At 40.6% G+C, this 19,527-nt stretch overlaps 1 protein-coding gene across 2 annotated transcripts; it reads right to left on the reverse strand.

The window, feature by feature from the left end:
- Positions 1 to 1,104: 1,104 nt before the first annotated feature.
- Positions 1,105 to 6,840, reverse strand: SMIM15 (small integral membrane protein 15). 2 transcript variants are annotated; one of them, XM_088827718.1, is made up of 3 exons: positions 6,701 to 6,840; positions 4,701 to 4,821; positions 1,105 to 3,653 (listed from the first exon to the last, which is right to left on the reverse strand). In XM_088827718.1, the coding sequence occupies exon 3, from the start codon at positions 3,639 to 3,641 to the stop codon at positions 3,417 to 3,419; it is 225 nt and encodes a 74-aa protein (XP_088683844.1). In that variant the 5' UTR covers positions 3,642 to 3,653; positions 4,701 to 4,821; positions 6,701 to 6,840; the 3' UTR covers positions 1,105 to 3,416. The 2 variants fall into 2 exon arrangements, with proteins under 2 accessions (XP_088683844.1, XP_088683843.1); XM_088827717.1 differs by lacking the exon at positions 6,701 to 6,840 and adding an exon at positions 6,261 to 6,694.
- Between the last annotated feature and the right edge of the window lie 12,687 nt (positions 6,841 to 19,527).

Consider the following 19,527-nt stretch of genomic DNA (forward strand, 5'->3'; position numbering starts at 1 on the left):
GGGTGAGCAGCTGTTTGTTACAGTGGACCTCAGCCTTGGGTTTCCAGCTCACTGCATCAGAAGCTTATTTCTTTTGCTCACTGTCATGTCAGGAAGTAAGTTTAAAATGCCCTTGTCCATCTGATACAATAACACCATACTGAAGTTTACCACAGGACACTATGGGTCAAATTCTGATGCACAAACTTTTGGGAAGGGAGGCAGTATACTGTTTGATATAGGCAGTCTGTTTTTCCTTCAAAACCAGCCATAAAAGGTAAATTGATTATACTGCTTCTAAGAACTTCAGAAATATAATAGGTTGGTAGTTTTTAAAAGAAGTATTCTGGGTAACAGTAAGTAGGATTCAATTGTAATAGTATAACAGACTGATTTTTCTGAAGAATATCAAACCTCACAATAATTAAGTTATCAAACCCCATAATAATGAAGTCCCCAACTTAATTTTTCAACTTTATGATACTGAACAGAAACTGTTAAGTTTGCTCTTTTCTCAGGCTAGTGGTATACGATAGAACACTCTTTATGCTGAGCAGTGGCATGAAGCCACAGCTGCCAGTCACGCAATCGCAAGTGAACAACTGATAGCCACACTTAGCCTGTTCCCACACAACCATCCTGTTTTTGACTTTCAGTACATTCTGTTCTGTTCAGTCGCTCAGTCATGTCCGACTCTTTGCGACCCTGTGGACTGTAGCCTACCAGGCTTCTCCATCCATGGGATTCTCCAGGCAATAATACTGGAGTGGGTTACCATTTCAGTACATTATTCAGTAAATTTTCAATATGACCAACCTAGATAGCATATTAAAAAGCAGAGACATTACTTTGCCAACAAAGGTCCGTCTAGACAAGGCTATGGTTTTTCCAGTGGTCATGTATGGATGTGAGAGTTGGACTGTGAAGAAAGCTGATCGCTGAAGAATTGATGCTTTTGAACTGTGGTGCTGGAGAAGACTCTTGAGAGTCCCTTGGACTAAAAGGAGATCCAACCAGTCCATTCTAAAGGAGATCAGTCCTGGGTGTTCATTGGAAGGACTGATGCTAAAGCTGAAACTCCAATACTTTGGCCACCTCATGCGACGAGTTGACTCACTGGAAAAGACTCTGATGCTGGAAGGGAATGGGGGTGGGAGGAGAAGGGGACGACAGAGAATGAGGTGGCTGGATGGCATCACCAACTCGATGGACATGAGTTTGAGTGAACTCTGGGAGTTGGTGATGAACAGGGAGGCCTGGCATGCTGTGATTCATGGGGTCACAAAGAGTTGGACACGACTGAGCGACTGAACTGAACTGAATGGGTTTATCAGGATGTAATACATCCCTACCCCTGCAACACACACAACATATAGATACAAATACTGTAAAACCTTGTTGATCTCAAATGTATAAAATGGCCTCATAAACACTGGGAAAAGCTGAAGAAACAACAAACAGCCTATGTCAAAGAAATACAAAACTGTATTAAGACCAACAGGAACCAAGGAAAAGCCTATTTTAGTTAAATACCTTTTAACTGTCAAAATGAACAATGAAACCATAGCTTTAGTAGATAACTAAAAATTTTCATTTCAATAATATAAAAAGCACATCCTAGATCACCTGAATAACTAATTTGTAATTAAACACTTAATTATTTCAGTGCCTGGAGTTGCAGTGTTGCTTGCATCAAGAAGAAACTGACAAAATAATAGTAATTAAGTATTGTTCAAACCAGTCCATAAACATTCCCAGAGGTCCTTAGATTCTCAGATTGGAGAAACACTGCTCTCAACTTTTACAAGTACAGTTGACCCTTGAAGAACATGGTCCAAACTGTGTGGGGTGGCTTATACAGTTTTTCAATAGTAAGTACTCCAATACTGCATGATCCAGGGCTGGTTGAATCCATGGATGAGGGACTGCAGATACAGAGAATCTGTACGTAAGAACAGTGTATAGTGAGGGTCCACTATAAGTTATTTTCAACTGAGAGGGAGGGCAAATGTTCCTAACCCTGTGCTGTTCAAGGGTCAGCTGTATGTTTATCTACAAATGAAATTCATAACCCTTTGAAAGGTTTAACTTCTATAACGTATCTAACCTGAATTATTATCCCCTCCCCCCCAAAAAAGCTCAGGACCTCTTTATAAAAAAGTATCAAATTTATTTCAATATCTGGTTTCATTTTTAAATTAAAGCAATTGGAAAATTTTTGCAATTTAAAATTCATCATTAGAGGTGAGGAAAAGATTAATAAGCTATTAATTACTGAAAACAAAATTATCAACCATACATTTAAAAAAGTCATGTTAAAGAGTAAAAAGGTACAATTATACTATTTAACTGAAAGAAATAGCCTTTACTTCTTTATTTCTAACATTCTCATTTTGACACAATTTACACCTTTTTCACTCATACAATGCAAACAAAATTTTTAAGACTTTATGACACATGACATAACTGTAACTCAAGTTCCTTAAAAGAAAGTTGAAGTTTTAATTTTCACTGTGAACCTGTCTGATCAAAAAAGGACATCACCACCACATGAATTAAAACAAAGAATGGAATAAAAAACAAAAGTGGTATCTATATAATCAGCAAATTATCTGATAAGACATATTAACTACTTCACATTTCTACTTAGCACAAGTGAGAATAAACTGGTTCCAAGGTACTACAGATTTGGCATGTTTACTCTTAAGCTTTAAATCATAGTGTTACTCTACTCAAGTCATCTCTAAGAAAATGGCAGTGTTCCTAAGTACAAAAATGATTATATCCAGGAGGTGGTATTCTACACAGTCAAGATAACAAGAAAATTCTTTATAAAATTAGATTTTTAAAAATGCAGACTATCTGGTAATTACCAGTATCTCAAAAGCTAAAATAAGAAAAATACAGAAAATAGAGAAGTACTCATTGAATGATATTATTTTGCTTTGAGAAAACCAGAAATGATTCTATTTCAAAAAATAACTAATAAGAGATGTAATTAATACACCATAGATCTTTTAAGCCAAACCACGCTTTTCTGCTCAGAACAACTCTTGATTTTTGCATTCTTAATCTCCTTTGTCCAGAAGAGGACCACATTTTAAGCTATTATTTGAATAGAGTTCATAATCTAAAGCCACTTTTCTTCACAGGATGTTTTCATTTTAGTATTCATACATAAGCTGCAAAAAAGAAAATGAAAGTCTATAAGAATCTGTAGCATAATAAATGCCAATTTACAATAACTGTCAACAGACTTCTATACCGAAGCCGAAAAGTTGCTACAGTACAGGTGAGAATTGACATGGTTCTTCCACAGACTCAGACTTCATTTAATAATACTGTCATAAGATCCAAAAATAAACCTTAATGGGTCCTTTCAAAGATGCATAATTTCCCAAACAACTTTCCTCTGGATGCACAGCCTGTTCATTCCTTCAATCCTTTTTTAGTCGTTTAGCTTTTGCAATGTTTTCTTGACGTTTTTGTTTCTTCTTTTGCTCCTTTTCCCTGGCCTCAATCATCTTGGCCAATTTCCAAGACAGCACAGCACTTGCTAGAAACAATGGAGTCAGAGCCAAAATAACTGTTGTAAGGAAGCCATATGGGTCCTTTGCAGCCCATTCCACAACATACTCAGCCCAAGCCTTTAAATCAAACATCTTCGTGGAGGCCTTAGAAAAGGGGTGAGAAGGGTGAAAGACAAGAGAAAAGATTGCGTGGTTAATCAAATTTTGAAAAGGTTACACCAAACAGTTAATCAGAATTCTATTATCACTCAATAGTTTTTTGTTTGGTTTTAAAAAGTACTATTTTAATAAGGACTAATATTTCCAAAAAGAAAAAATAATTCACTTAAGACAACCAGAAGAGTGATACTTAAAAGATGTGAAGATACAGAAGAGGGGAAAAAAAAAAAGTATGTGGAATCTGTTATAAGGACTGTGCATTCTCGCATGCCTCCTACACTCGAGACAAACTTTAGCAGCAGAGTTTTATAAGAATCTTGAGTTTTATGTGCTTATTCCAGGGAACAGCTGAATCCCATATGTCATCTTCTGACACAGCCTTATTAAGTTCTAATTAACAAAAGTGGTGGTTCAGTCAGTAAAGAATCTGCCTGCAATGCAGGAGACATGGGTTCAATCCCTGGGTCAGGAAGATCCTCTAGAGAAGGAAATGGCAACCCATTCCAGTATTCATGCCTGGAGAATCCCATGGACAGAGGAGCCTGGTGGGCTACAATCCATGGGGTTGCAAAAAGTCAGACACAACTTAACGACTAAACCTCCACAACAGAAGTACAATCATCAAATTTGGTGTCTGAAAGTCAAGAGTATGTGAAATGCCTGGAGAAAGGGACATAATGCATGGCTGTTTCCGAAATGAAACAAGAAGGTAAGGGAACCATGGTATTATCCATTCATATGCAAAGAGAGAAAAGCAAAAGATGACATGCAATTTTATGCCCTCCTTCAGCGTTGAGGACATAATATAGTAAATGAGAACAAACTTAACAGATAAGAAAATTAACCATTACAGGTCCCATGCCTTTTGTTCCACTGTGAGTCAGTAAAGAAGAGCCATCTTGCAAATGAGGATGTTGTGGATTTGAGTGATATTTTCTATTTTGCCCCAGAGACTTTTCAACCTTTCATATTTGTGTCAATCTCCATTCAAAGTGGAGAATTAGAATAGCTTGGATTTAAAAAGTCATATACCTTATGCTTTAGTGATCTCTAATTTTGTCCTGGGATTATCAGCCAGTCACAATTTCAGATGATCTTTGGTTGGCTGTCTTCTTTAACTCTACCAATAGACTTCTGAGAGAAGGCTTAAATTCTATATAATGGTTAGGTTGAAAAGAATAGACAAAAAAAAAACCATAAAGTCACAACCTTAAGGAATAAATTATAATACAATTTTAAACGTTAAAATTGTAAATTCTGTATATGCAACCTATAAATAACATGTAAAGTTGCTTGGCATATTAAATACATTCAGTATCTATTTCTTTCTAATCTTAAGACATAATTTCACAACTAAAATGCCCTGGAAGAAGCTCCTCATTACTGGAGATCAAATCAGTTCAGTTCAGTTCAGTTCAGTCGCTCAGTCCTGTCCGACACTTTGCGACCCCATGAACCACAGCACGCCAGGCCTCCCTGTCCATCACCAACTTCCGGAGTTCACTCAAACTCATGTCCATCGAGTCGGTGATGCCATCCAGCCATCTCATTCTCTGCCATCCCTGTCTCCTCCTACCCCCAATCCCTCCTAGCATCAGACTCTTTTCCAGTGAGTCAACTCATCGCATGAGGTGGCCAAAGTACTGGAGTTTCAGCTTTAGCATAAGTCCTTCCAATGAACACCCAGGATTGATCTCTTTTAGAATGGACTGGTTGGATTTCCTTGCAGTCCAAGGGACTCTCAAGAGTCTTCTCCAACACCACAGTTCAAAAGCATCAATTCTTAGGCGATCAGCTTTCTTCACAGTCCAACTCTCACATCCATACATGACCACGGGAAAAACCATAGCCTTGACTAGACGGACCTTTGTTGGCAAAGTAATGTCTCTGCTTTTTAATATGCTATCTAGGCTGGTCATAACTTTCCTTCCAAGGAGCAAGCGTCTTTTAATTTCATGGCTGCAATCAGCATCCGAAGTGATTTTGGAGCCCCAAAAAATGGAGATCAAATATTTTTACTCAATTACTTATTTCAACCGACCTGCTGCAGCATATCCATTCCTAGTTCTTGAACTTTTTATATTTTTACAGGGTTAGGTTTGTTTCATTTTGAGTTAGTAAGGGAGGACCTTACTAATTTCAAAATCAAACACCGCTTTACTCTTAAAAAGGTTGTTTAGTCTCATTATATAATTTGTGTCCTTTACAGAAAAATCAGAGATAAGCAAAACAAAATATGTCACCCACAATTCCATTACCTAAACGAACTACCATGATTGGTTTTAATTATATCCTATCAAAATCCCTTCATATTTTTGCCTGAAGACACAAAATTCCTTTGCTGTTAAATAAAGTTCCTAGCCTTCCCCCACCCCCAATTCGTACGCCCCCACCCACACAGTGAAGACTAGACTCTACAGATCCCCATCTGTTTTTTCAGCTTCTCCAACCCAGTAATGAATTAACTAATGCAAGATTCAGAGTCCTGCAAAAGAACTTTGCAGTAAAGAGGAAGGCGGAAGTGAAGGGCCTAGTTATGGCAGATTCTTAGACATTAATAGAGAAAGGAGTTACCATCCACAGGATACACACCTCCCGTGCACCTCAGTTTCGGACCCCAGGTGCAAGCGCCCTCCACACGTTAAAGAATATTCTTCTCCCTTCCGAAAAGGATCCACCAGGCGTGATCTTCGGATGAGACCAGCACGGCGCCCGAAGCTGAGGGCACTTCGCAGCCCCCCGCACTCTCCTCTCCCTGTGCTTTCCCCTCGCTCACCCGTGCTCACCCTGCCCGGCGGCCCGCCTCTGGGGCCACGCTTCCCCGACCCTCCGCCTGGGCGAGCGCGGGCCCGGCGGGGCTCCAACAGCCGGCGGCCCCCGGGAATCAGGGGTCGCCGCCGCCACACCCTGGGCCGCCGGCGCCGAAGCCACCTCCGCTGAGCAGCGGGGCGAAACCCGCGGGAGCGACCCCCCAACCGCCGCCCCTACAGCTCGCCGCGGACCACGGGCTCGGACCCGCAGCCCCCACTCACCTCCAGGCCGGAAGCGGGAAGGCGGAAGCCGCGACGCGCCCAGCCCGCCCACAGCCGGCCCCCGCCCGGGTCCGGCCCGGGGAAGTCGAGCGGCCAGCTTCCGGCTGCGCCATTGCGGCGCGCGTCCCGGGGGCGCGGGGAGGGCGGGGCGCGCCCGGGTTTCCGGGCCGAGGCAGGTGAGGCCGCTCGAGGTGAGCGGCGGCGCCCGGCCGGGGTCTGGCCCGGGGCCCGGCGGGCTCCGGTCTCTGGGAGCCGGTCTGGAAGCGCTGAGGACCCGCTCCCTTTGCCCCCCGAGGCCATCAGGAGAACAGCCGCTCCCCTGCGGGAGCCTGGCCGAGGGTGGAGGGCCCCGGTGGGTGAGGTCCGTGACCCCCGGCACCGCCGACCAAGGAGCGGCGGCCGAGAAAGGAGCTGGTCCCCACAAACCGCCCAGAGTCAAGGTGAAGGCCGCACCCAGCGACTCCTGGAGGATTCTAGCGCGTTCCTCTGGGTCACATCCACTCTTGGACCCTCTCCTCTTCTGGACAATAGTTAAAGCCTCACGTCGAGGAGACCAAGCATCAGCAGGACCGTGGTGGGTCCACTGAACGTTGTTTCTAAGGGAAAATGCAGCCATGCTGTGTGAAGAGTTCTTCTTGTTTTCAATTTAAGAACCTCTTTTCACAAAAGAATGATCGATATCTGCCCAAAGTAAACTTGATAAATAATTAAACTGTGTGGGCATAGAGTTCCCATAGAGCTACTTGTTCTTTCAGTGCACAAATAAAGCGATTCAAAAGTCAACAAGCAGAAAGAGGGAGTTCTCATTGTCTTCTAATCTACAGGAACTGAGAGATTAACTTGGGTTTGGTTGGTGATCAAGTTTTGTGATCTCTTGCACTGAACTGCTCTGTTTGACTACCTCTTCAAATGTTGCAAGACCTCTTCACTGGTGTGTGCCAAATAAAGCAGGTTTTTATTCTTGAAAGACTATAGAATGTTCTCTTTGAGGAGCAAGCTGTGACATGTATAACTAGTTTAGGGATAACAACAGTAACCATTATTTACCAGGGAACAGACTTTTGGCAAATAATCTAATGATCTAAAATACTGTTTGTTGGGCATATGTTAATGTTTGTATGTTGTATTAGTAGTAGTTGTTTTCTTACTCATTCTTGTTTGAAAACTTGGATGATGGTTTCAAAGCTTGTGCTGCTTGGACCTAGCCTGTACCTGTAGTAGCCAGAAAAAGCAGGCTCAGTCATTGGATTGTGTGTACAGAAACTTGACTTGCTGGCAGTAAGACTTTGTGGGGTTTTTTGTTTGTTTTTTTTTTAACTTGCCCAAATAGTAATTCCAGGAGAGGGTCAGAATTTATTTTAACGTCCTTCACTCCAGAAACCATTATGTGTATGTGTTATTTTAATCATGGTTAGACAGTTTTCCTGATGACTGCCTCCCCAGTAATTCACTCTGCTGTGTCCCTTGTGAAACGCATGGGAGTGGATGGAAAGGCACATAAGAAGGAAGCGTCTGTAGCTCTTTGGCGCTAGTGTAAATCAGGCTTTCACTGTCTAATATTACTGGTCTCCTTTCCAGTTCCAGGAATGGCTACAAGCCCAGGAATAGCGTAGAAGTTGCCACAGCTAAGTTCCCTACTGCGACCTTACTTGCCTTAAAGAAAGGTGGTGTCAAGATTAGTTCAGATGGTGCAGGCTACTTTCTAGAGTCAGGAGTTTTAGCTTGTGAGTTGAGATTCACAGGCCTTCCTTGTCTCTGGTGATTTGATACTCTGAAATTTTCCTCTTTTGTATGTGGAAAGCTGTTAGATTATCTCTGGGGTTCTTTCAGCTTGAAAATTCTATTGATTAAACTGGATTTGGCCATTTTTCTTACTTCAGCTTCATAAGCAGCAGCAGAATAAGGAATTTAATGGAAACATCATGGCCAATTTTCATAAGGGCTTGTTCTTTATTTGAAAGATTCTTAGTTGAGTGTTCTCTCAGATGTCTTTCAGAATTAACTTAGAATAACATGGAAATAAGGTCTGCTTGTATTTTTATTTAAGAAATAAAATCTTAACCATTCATGTAGCTTTAACCGAAATAACTAAAGCTTCACTTTAATTAATGAGGGTTGTCTTTGCATAAGAACAATTACTTTGTAGCATATCACATCATATCCACACCAGCTACTCTGTTGCAATTATAGTTTGAAAATGGAGCCTTCCAAATTTTTTTTACTCTTAATAAAGTAAGTCCTCCTCTTTCGTTAGTTATGTTTAAAAGTCTCTCTTAGGTGGTACATTTCACCCTGACTCATGTCAAAATTGTGAATGACTAAAACCTCCATAAGATTCTAATAATCTAGACTTAACTAAAGATTTTAAGAGTTTTCTTACCTGCTTAACAATTTGTGTTTTGTTTTTGGTAGAACTGGTTTCTTCCCTAAGTTTTATTTTATGAATTTTTTCCTACCATTAAAACACAATGCAGATAGATTTCTTATGAGGCACATTTATGTAAAAATAATAGGCACATGTATGTAACTAGAAAGGTCATAGGTTTTAGTGATATTTGAAAGATGATAACTGCAGAATTGTAATGTTTAAAGGCTATTTATTGACTTCTGTGTTCCAGGTACTAGGCTAGATGCTTCGCATCTCATCACTGTTGCTGAGACTAAACTGCAGGATGGTATTCTTATAACTGTTTTACAGATATGGGACCAGAGACTTAAAAAGTAGAGCAGAGTTCAAAACAGATCTGGCCCAAAAAAGCCCTGGTCTTGTTTAATTCCAGAGATTAGACAAAATGCTGATCTCATAAAAATGAAAGTAATTTTTTTATTCTATAATTGTTGGTTTAACTAATAATCACAAGAAAATCTTGCCATACTTCAAATTGCCCATTGCCCAGGTGGTGGCAGCATGTCTCAAAGAGCTAGTGTGGTGTAGGTTTTCTCCAACCTTGGCAGTTGATTTGCCTCTTCATCCCACATACATCCACGACCTGTCTGTTAATTACTTTTCTCTTGGGCACTTTCCCTGCTATTAGACCAACCCATCAGCGATTCACTCCCATCTTCCATCCTCCCTTCTGCCTCATCTTCTGAATCGGTCATACTCTGCCAATTTGCTTTCAGCCTATCCCAAGGACAGAGGAGCCTGGCCAGCTGCAGTCTGTGGGGTCGCAAAGACACGACTGAGCAACTCTTACTTGCTTATTTTCCCTGCAAAGAAAGCATCACCAAAGTATTATTTTTTGGAAATTTCAGTAAGACTTCTTTTTTCCTTCAAATATTGTTTTCACCCTTTTTTGTTAAATGTAATTTGGCAAAAACACATCATAAACTAAATAACTGGCTGATATTATTATGAAATACTTGTTTAAATTAGAAGACATGTGTCTTAAATGTAATGGAATATACCAGTTAAGAAGGTAATGAAAAGCTTTTAAAAGATAGAAATTGTCTTCAAAATAAGAATGAGAAGAGTCAGTAGGGAACAGTGAAAGGTCATATAATTTAGAAGGATGTGTGTGTATGTGTGTGTGTGTGTGTAAGAATAACTAGCTAAACCTGCCTTAGCCAAAAATTTCTTGGAACGTTGTCCTTGCAGGGCTCCTTCCTAGAAATTTCAAATCAGATGGAACCTCGCAGAAGCCCTCTCTGCCCCTGTTTTATTTTTCTCCCAGCACTTCAGCCTGACGTCTTGTTTGCTGGTTTATTGTTTATCTTTTCCCTGCTAGAATATAAGCTAGATGAGATCAGTTATCGCAGTACCTAAAATATTGTTTTGAATAGTTGATTCCAAGATACAACATTACCACTTAACAAATAAAGCTGTTAGTATTTGAATGACTCATGAAATAATCTAAATCCTGGGAATCTGTGAAGCTGATGTTAAAGTATCAAACTGTTATTGTATATTTTGAAAGAAATAAGGGATGCCCCAGTAAGAATAGGCCCCAGAAAAGATTAGTCAATAAGGTGTTTCGGAAAGATAAAAATAATTGTGGTTATCTTGTTAATGAAAGAAAACTAGTTGCTTAAGGATTTCCAAGTATGTAAAAAGTATGTTCAAGGAACCTAGTAATTCATCATCTTCATTGATAAGATAAAAGGAATTAGTCCTAGACTGTGGGTGCTAAGATTTAAGATAACAACAAGCTAGACTAGAGATCTAAATAGAGATCTTTGAAAATGAGGTAAGAGTATATATTATGCAGGCTAGATGCCCTCTCTAGATATTTCCCAGCTTTATGATTCCCAGTGCAGATTGCAAGAGAAAGATTAGATAGCAGATGCTTATCTCATTGATTATTCCTTGCTGCCTATGGCCTTATCTGCACATTTAAAAAAGTTCGGTGTGTTTGAGTGATTTGTATTGATACTTTGGGTCGTTTATGGAAGTTTTTTCATGTGATTGAGCATTGGGTGTTCTAGCTTTCTAACGCTGCATCTGTTTACGATTCTTTATCTCTAGAATGTATTCTACATGCACATGCAGCAAACTGATTCCCTGGAATTAGAGGGCACCCTTTTGGAAGGGTAAAATTTTCATTAAATTCTTCTGAAACCTTGAGTTGCAGTCCTGTTAAAGTTGTGGGAGACACTAAGCTTTCCTGCTGAATTTAGAAGTTCAGATATTAGGCTTATCCCTAAATGATGTAATAACATTAGCCATATCAGGTCACCTTTAATTTCTGTGCTAGGGTTTCCTGGCCATTAAATAGAAGTTGTTGTCCGGTTGAGAAAACTAACCCATGTATAAGAATCCTTCAGTGTAAAGACAATGGCTATTGCAAAAGCAGCCCCTAGCAGCATCACCTTCACTGAGTAGCAACTTAATTTTATACATTCCACCTTCACCTAAGCAAACCACTCGAAGTAACCATATCACATATAACTGTATTTGCTGTATGATATTGTCAGGTATGTTGGCCTCTGTGTCATACAGTGCCCTTTATATATAAAGTCCCATTTAAGATATTTTAGAATGTGATTCTTAAAGTTTTGGAAGCCACTTTTTCATTGGAAGAATATTTCCTCTCTTCAATTTGACAGGAAGCTCTGGAGCCAAATTTGATATTCATGTTTAATATCCATCCTGACTTGCATGCTTGCATTTCTTTTTGAATGTATTTTTCTTAGAACCGATATTCTATACCTGTCATTACTGTATATGTTCACGGAGTAAGATAGCTGGTGAAGTAAGGCACAAGTATAATATGCCTGTAGACCAAGTGTTTGAGACCTAGAACATAACATAGATGTTTGATATGTAACAGTAGTTATTTGGTAGTAAAACTCTTCCACTGCTTCCAGTTTTTATGTTTATTTTAAAATCTTGTGCTATAATCATATCATTCAGAACTAGGGGACATAGGAAATCATTGTTTAGAATTGCATCCCAAAGTCTAGTTCTAAAAGCTAGCTTGTGCCTTTAATAGCCCTCAGAGTATAATGTGTATATTTGGAATCTAGTTTTAAAAGTGAACAAAAATTTACTGGTGCCAGGCTATAAATATAGTTCCCTAAATCGTCACTTAAGAGACATATCCTAGTCCCAAATTCATAAATTGCTTTTGCTGAGTTCACGGCTTATGTTTTTAGGCTTTAAGTCAGGAAGTGAAACAGTCTGAAATCCAAAAACTCTTTTGTGATTCATATATGTCCTCTTGAAGTGTAATAAATAATTGAGGTGCATATGATGAGTTTCTGGAGGCTTTGAATTTAGAGTTCTTCTTAATTTTTAGAATTGACCTTGATCAGCTGATTTTCTGCCCTCTGTGATAAGGAAGTTGGACCAATGTCCTCTAGAGATTCTTTTCATCTCTAGATTTCAATATTCTATTGTAGGCTTTACTGCTATGCTATTAATGAATATAGATGTAGAAGAATCAGATTTAATCTCCTTTTAGGTACATAACTGATCATGTTGTGTGGACCAGAGATCATTTAATATTTCTGTGCCTAGTTTCCATGTCCATAATGTGGAAGTAATAATACCTGTTTTTTTGCGATACTAACTAGTTAAGAAACATGTAACCTTTTTATACAAGGTTGAATTCTATAGAATTCATTTGTAAGTTGGTTCTTGAGAGCGTACACAACTCCCAGGGAATAGTGGTTAAGTTCTTCATTTAGTCTCTGTATAGCTATTTGACACAGCATAAGTTGAAAAAAGTGCCTCTGCATAAAAATAGTAGAAGGTAATTCTCAATACTAGTAATAAAATAATAAAAATTAAACAAATCTTTGTTTCCTTGTACCACAGTAAGATTTTATAAAGCGTGATAATGATTGTAAATTGTGGAAATGGATTTGTCTGAGTCTGTTTTTTTCCTAAGTTTTTGGATCCTAAAAGGTATGAGTGCTTTGTCAGCACTTTCTGAGCATCTTACCATATATGCAGTCTAGAAATCACTGTTTGTTGCAGTTGTTTTCAAGTCTGTTAAACCCTTTTATACTATAAGAAACTACAGCTACATATGGGACTATAAATTATTCATGTGTGTATGCAGTGCATATGGAATATATTCATACACACTAATCTGTGATGTGCCCCTCTTCCCACTTTACTATCTATGGAATGAAGTACAGTCTCCTTTAGAGGAGGAAAATTATTTTTCCAGTCTGATCCAACCTGCTGTGTAAATTTTTAACCTGATAGAGGAACATTTATTTCAGACCTCTGCAGCTCCAAAAAAACTCCCTTCTTAGTGCAGTGGTGGACAAGATAGGCTGGAACCAAACTACCTGGTTTGGATCCCAGCTCTGCCTCTTGCTGGCTTGAAGAGACAGCTGTGAGAATGCTCACAGACTCCCACTACAAGGAGCCTAGCTGTCCAAGGGCCCCAGCTGCTGTGCTGAGAAATCCATCACTACTTTTGTGCTCAGAAATGGCTCCTTTCATAGCTCAATGACTGAAAGTGGTAGAGATACTGAGGCCTGTCTCTGGGAGACAGAAGACTCCTCTGATGGCCAGTGAGGGGTCGAGGACTCCTCCGTTGTCTTGCCAAGCCTTCCTGAAGCTACACTACAGTCTAGGACACTTCCTCCGCTCTCTTTCACTTGCATCATGGCGTGGCAGTTTACCCCATCTTGCCCAGCTCCTTCCCCATCTTCTCTCACAGATATTTCCTGTAGTAGACCTCTTACACATTCAATCCCATCTTGGCTTCTGGGATGGATGAAATTGGGATTCAGAGCAGACTCATTCAATACCTGGCCAGAAGATGTCACCCTGGTGGGCAGGTGGGGCACTCATCAGCCCTGGCATAAAGTTGCAGGTTAACTGTTAAGGTTTCACTATTAGAGACTTGAGGAAAACTATGGTAGGTGTGATTATGCAGGTATTTGAAAAATAGGGGAGGAATGATAGCTGCAAAGACAACAGAGTTGGCTGATGACTGCTAAATTGTATTGGAGCACTGCTGACGGAAAATGAGACACAGAACTGTTAACAAGCAGTTAACAGCTAAGTATGAGAGCTGTGGAGCCTCTGTGACAGCTTATGGAGAGGCCTTTATCACCTGGAGTTGAGAGACAAGAGCTGGTTGAACTGCAACCTGAAGAGCCCGCTAATTCTTAGTGTCACAAGGCTCCAGAGACATTTGAGCATTGAAAGCTTCACCAGGACGGTTCTGTTAATATGAAGGTGGGGAAACCTAGGATCCTAAACACAGATGGGGTCATCTGGATGGAGTCCCTGTGACTCCTATTCCTTCTGGACCATCAGGGCTTGCAGAGCCTTTCTCTAGCAAACTCACGTTTGCTGTGCTGGAAGATGCTGCAGAAGCCGCCTACCCACAAGGCAGTAGCCCTCCTCCCTGACCCTGCCCTCCTCCTCCTTTCCCCTGTGTCAAGCCAATAATTAACCAATAACAAATCCAGTCACTGGTAAATCCCAGCATAACCCAGCTGGGATGTACTGGGTCCGGCAGGAACCAGGACGGGACTCCTGGGATTGGATTTTAAAGGTGTTGTTTTTTTTTTCCAAAGGGGCGAAAATGTGAGATTAGATATATCCAAATTCATTGACTCAGGGGCACTTTCTGGGGTATAGGGGATTTAACACCCCAAGAAGAACTCTGCTATAGACTGAATGCATCTTCTCAGAATTCATCTCTTTAAACCTAACCCCCCCATGTGATTTGGAGGTAAGAGGCCCCAGACAGCTTGCCTGTCCTTTCCACCACGGGAAGACACAGCAAAGAGACAGCTGTTTGTGAACCAGGAAGTGGGCTTGCCCCAGACACCAGATCTGCAAGCACCTCAGTCTTGGACTTCCCGGCCTTCAGAACCGTGAGAAATAAAAGTTTGTTGTTTAAATCACTCAGACTATGGTCTTCTGTTACAGCAGCACAAACTAAGTCAGACCCTGATTTTCAGGGAAAACTTGCTAAGGGGGTGGGTTTTAGAAACTGAGGGGAAAAGCCCATTCTTAGCAAAGTGAGAAATGTCTGAATGGTACTGGCAGACTGCAGAGGAAGGAATAAAGAGGCTGAGCAAAGTGGGCATACCGGAACAGAAGATCCATCAGAGGATTGTGCTCTGTGAATGTCCCCAGAGGATACACCATTCACCCAAGGCCATCAGGAAAACTGCTGAGAGAGACCAACATCACTAAGTTTGCAGGCCAGAGATGGAGGTAAGAGAAGCAGCCACAGAACTGGCTCGTCAACATCCATGGAAGTAACAGAGCTCTGTAGAAATAGAGGCCAGGTGGTGGTGCTTAACTGCCAGAAGCTAGAAGGCCACAATTACCATAATGACTGGCAAGGTCATTGCAGCCAAAGGAGCTTGACTCAAGAGGAGTTGTGGAGACAGCTAATAGAGAATAGCCTCCCTAGAGGGAAAATAAATGGGCTGTCCACAATGGTGCTTATTAACATCCATTACTATTTAAAAAAAAAAAGAGTTGGAGGCTGAGGGTAGTCACTGTTATAAAAAAAAGTCATGATCCCTTGACTAGTTCCCAGGCCTAAGACAATTTTCAAATCCAGAACTGAAAATATGAATGGATTCCTAGGAGTTAGAATCATACCAAATGCATGGCAAGTACATAAATACATGACAGTTTCCCTCAAAGGACTCTGTGGCTATCTATCTGAGTGACTGTACCTTAGGGAAAGAATACTCAGGTATTTTGAAGAATGTTGATCACAGAATCAGCACTGATGTTTGTATTCAGAGATCTAAAGCAGCATCACAGCCTTCCTGTTAGAATGGGGGTCTACCAGACCAGGTTTCCGGCTCAAGTAGTTTCCCGGTGGGCCCACTGAATCCATGGACCCACTGAAGAGTCATTTCCTAGTCCCCAGTGCATAATTGAAATTGTTATTTGTGGCAGTTGGAATAACTGCTGCACTGGGTTCCTGGTCTGTGGAGGTGGGAGTTACTGTAATGTGGATTGCCAAGTGGAACCCTCTGAAACTTCCCGTCACTCCTGCCAAGACGGTAAATCAGGCCCTGTGTTGTATCTAGGGGAATGAATACTACTGTCACCACTAATCTCTTAAAACCTAATGGATACACTGGTGCTAATCCCAATCCTATGTCTTTGACTTGCCAGTCTGGTTCCTAAATAAACTGGATGGATCCTAGAGAATTACTATAGACTACTGCAGACTTAACCAAGTAATGGCCTTCATCACAGCAGCCGTTCTGTGGTGGAACTCACTGTTAGAACAGATTTAATAAGGGCTCAGGTATGTGGTACATCACTGATTTGACAATACCTTTTTTTTTTTCTTTTTGGCGTTCTAATTGGAAAAGAGGATCAGAAACAATTCACTTTCATGAAGAACAGTGACTTGAGTTTTGCCTTGGGGCTATATTAACTCTACCATTCTCAGTCATAATATGAAGAAATATGAACCACTTAAATATCCCTCAGAACACTACATTGGTCCATTTTTATTGACAACATCATGCTGATTGGACAGATAAGCAAAAGGTGGCTGGCATGCCAAAGACCATGGTAAGATACAGGCACTTCAGAGCATGGGAGCCAAACATGAAGCTCCAGGGACCAGACACCAGTAAAGTGTTTAGAGGTCCAGTGGTCAGAGGAGTGCCAGGACATCCCCTCCAAAATGAAAGCCAAATTGCTGCGTCTTGCAGCCTTTACCACAAAGAAGGAAGTAGGAACTTTCTAGGCCTCTTTTGCTTCTGGGATCTACACATTCTACAACTGGGAATAATGCTCTGGCTCACGTGCCCGGCGACAAGGAAGGGGGCCAGCTTTGAATAGGGCTGAAAACAGAAAAGGGCTCTGTGACAGTTCCAGGCTTCAGTGTAAGCAGCCCTGACTAACATTTGGACCATATGATCCAGCAGATCATGGTGGTATCAGTGATGGGAAAAGATGCAGTGCGGCATTTATGGCAAGTCTACTGGAAGAATCATGACACAGACACTTGGGGTTCTGAAGCACAGTCATGCCATCTGCAGCAGGTAATTGCATGCCCATTGAGAAACAGCTCTTGGCATATCACTGTGCCCTGTAGAGACTGATCATTTGACCACTGGACAGTAAACCTACCCATTCCCTCAGTCCCTTTTCAACTGAGTGACCGGATTTGCTAACTCCCATCATTCCATCTATATTTGTTGACATTCTAATAAACAGTGCTTCCCTTCTCCGTCACTCATTTATTTATAACAGATGGATTCACGAATTCTTAGTTAACAGATTAAAATCTGTTGCCATCATTATTTATTTTGATGTTCTCATTGTCCTAGATTTGATCAATGGGAGTGCCAGTCCTTTGTGAGTCAGGAGCCCCAGATGTGTCATGTCTTCCTCATTCTTTGAGCCCTTTCTTACTTTTTGGGGCAACCAGATGGTTGCAGCTCAACTTGTAATTTCCCTGCCCCAGCTCTTGAGTCAATCATTTCTTCAAGGATCTCTGCTTTCTTTTCAAGGAGGATGGTATCCAAGAACCATGAACTGAGTTGCAGGTTTGCTCACTGCTCCTGTTGCGTCATTGCTTCTAGTTCCTCTCAGCAGACAGATATACATACAAATGTCTGTATTTGTGTCTATACCAGTTTATACAGATACCTTAGATTGCAGTCTATCACTACTTTTTAGTTTTTCCTTTTTTCATATTTGTAACTCCTTCAGAAAGAAGCCTGGCTTTTGTTCTCCTCAGTGTATCCTGTAGCTCAAGACTAGAATACATGAAAGGTAGTTTTGAAATTGCTAACTCATACTACTGTGAAAAAGAAAAAAAAAAAACTTACCAGATTTTTAGATAACCTGTTTTCAACCAGCCTCTCTGCTTGGCGACTGGAAAAACCATCTTTTAAGTAAGGTTAATAAATTCAAACTTAAGCCCCAAATAAGCATGTCTAGGCCACAAATACTGAATGGCTCAGGGTATGAGTGGTTAAAGGACTTCAACAGTCCAGGTCACTAGCTTTAATCCTTATGTCTGCTATAATTCACAGTGGTTGAAACAGAATTGTTTATGTTGGGTAATAGTAGCTGATCATGGCTTTATCATCCATGTCTTAGTATAATCATATGAAGAATTGCCATCTCAGCTAAAGCAAAGAGTGGATTTCCCCTCAATGGTGCTGTTTTATTTTTCTGAAAGCAAACTACATAGATTGTTCATAAGTTATTTCTGCCCATGTGTAAAGTACTTAAAGCACAATTTCTCAGTTACATCTTTTATAACCTTGCATTATGATCAAATTCTTTTAAAAATCACATCAAGTTTATGAGCTACTAATATTTTTGAACAAATATTTAGGAAACAATTCAAGGAAAAGGTGCTGTCAAGGGCAGTACTCAATCTGGAAGGCCAGCACTTTCTCTCTGCACCAAAAATCCATTGATTTTTGGGAGGTGGCATTTTGAAGTTAGAATATAAATTAAGAGTTTAGGATTTCGTGCAAGCATCCTGTCAACATCAGATTCAAGAATGCTGTCATTTATGTTTTTTGCTTTATTTGTATAGTTTTGCTAAATATTGTTAAGCAATTTCAGCTTGCCGTCTTGGCATTAATGGTGAGTAGTCCAAACAGAAATGGAAGCAAAATCTTTAGTATTGATAAGATCTATGAGGAAAGCTTAACTTTTGGTTATTAAGATTCAATATTGTCCAATACATTGGCTTTTCCTTCCAAAGTGTGAAGTAAAATTAAAATTGAATATTCTGATCAGGTTAAAATCTGTACATTAACTTGCCAATTTTGCACAGTATTTTACCATTAGATTTACTGTTGCCTGCCCTTCACTAAAATCAAAATTTATGTTAAATCCTTAAGGTGGCCTATCTTCTGTGAATTTGTATGACTGGGAAGATGTTTGGGAAAAGAAAGAGGATCACTGTCTTTGAAGAGCACATTGATGTATTTCTAAAGCCATATGAAGTCTAGTCACACAAACTGACCTGCCTTGGTATTGCTGTGTGTGTGTGTGTGTGTGTAAAGCCATATGAAGTCTGGAGTCACACAAACTGACCTGCCTTGGTATTGCTGTGTGTGTGTGTGTGTGTGTGTAAAGCCATATGAAGTCTGGAGTCACACAAACTGACCTGCCTTGGTATTGCTGTGTGTGTGTGTGTGTGTGTGTGTGTGTGTAAAGCCATATGAAGTCTGGAGTCACACAAACTGACCTGCCTTGGTATTGCTGTGTGTGTGTGTGCATGTGCCTAGTCATGTCTGACTCTTTACAGTCCCATGGACTGTAGCCCACCAGGCTCCTCTATCCACGGAAATTTCCCAGGCAACAATACTGGAGCTGGTTGCCATTTCTTACTCCAGGGGATTGATTCCAGACCTAGGGATTGAACCTGCCTCTCCTACAGCTCCTGCATTGGCAGGTG

The sequence above is a fragment of the Moschus berezovskii genome, chromosome 18 (assembly GCF_049115385.1).
Source record: "Moschus berezovskii isolate FMDL1 chromosome 18, NW_MosBer_1.0, whole genome shotgun sequence".
Lineage (NCBI taxonomy): Eukaryota > Metazoa > Chordata > Mammalia > Artiodactyla > Moschidae > Moschus > Moschus berezovskii.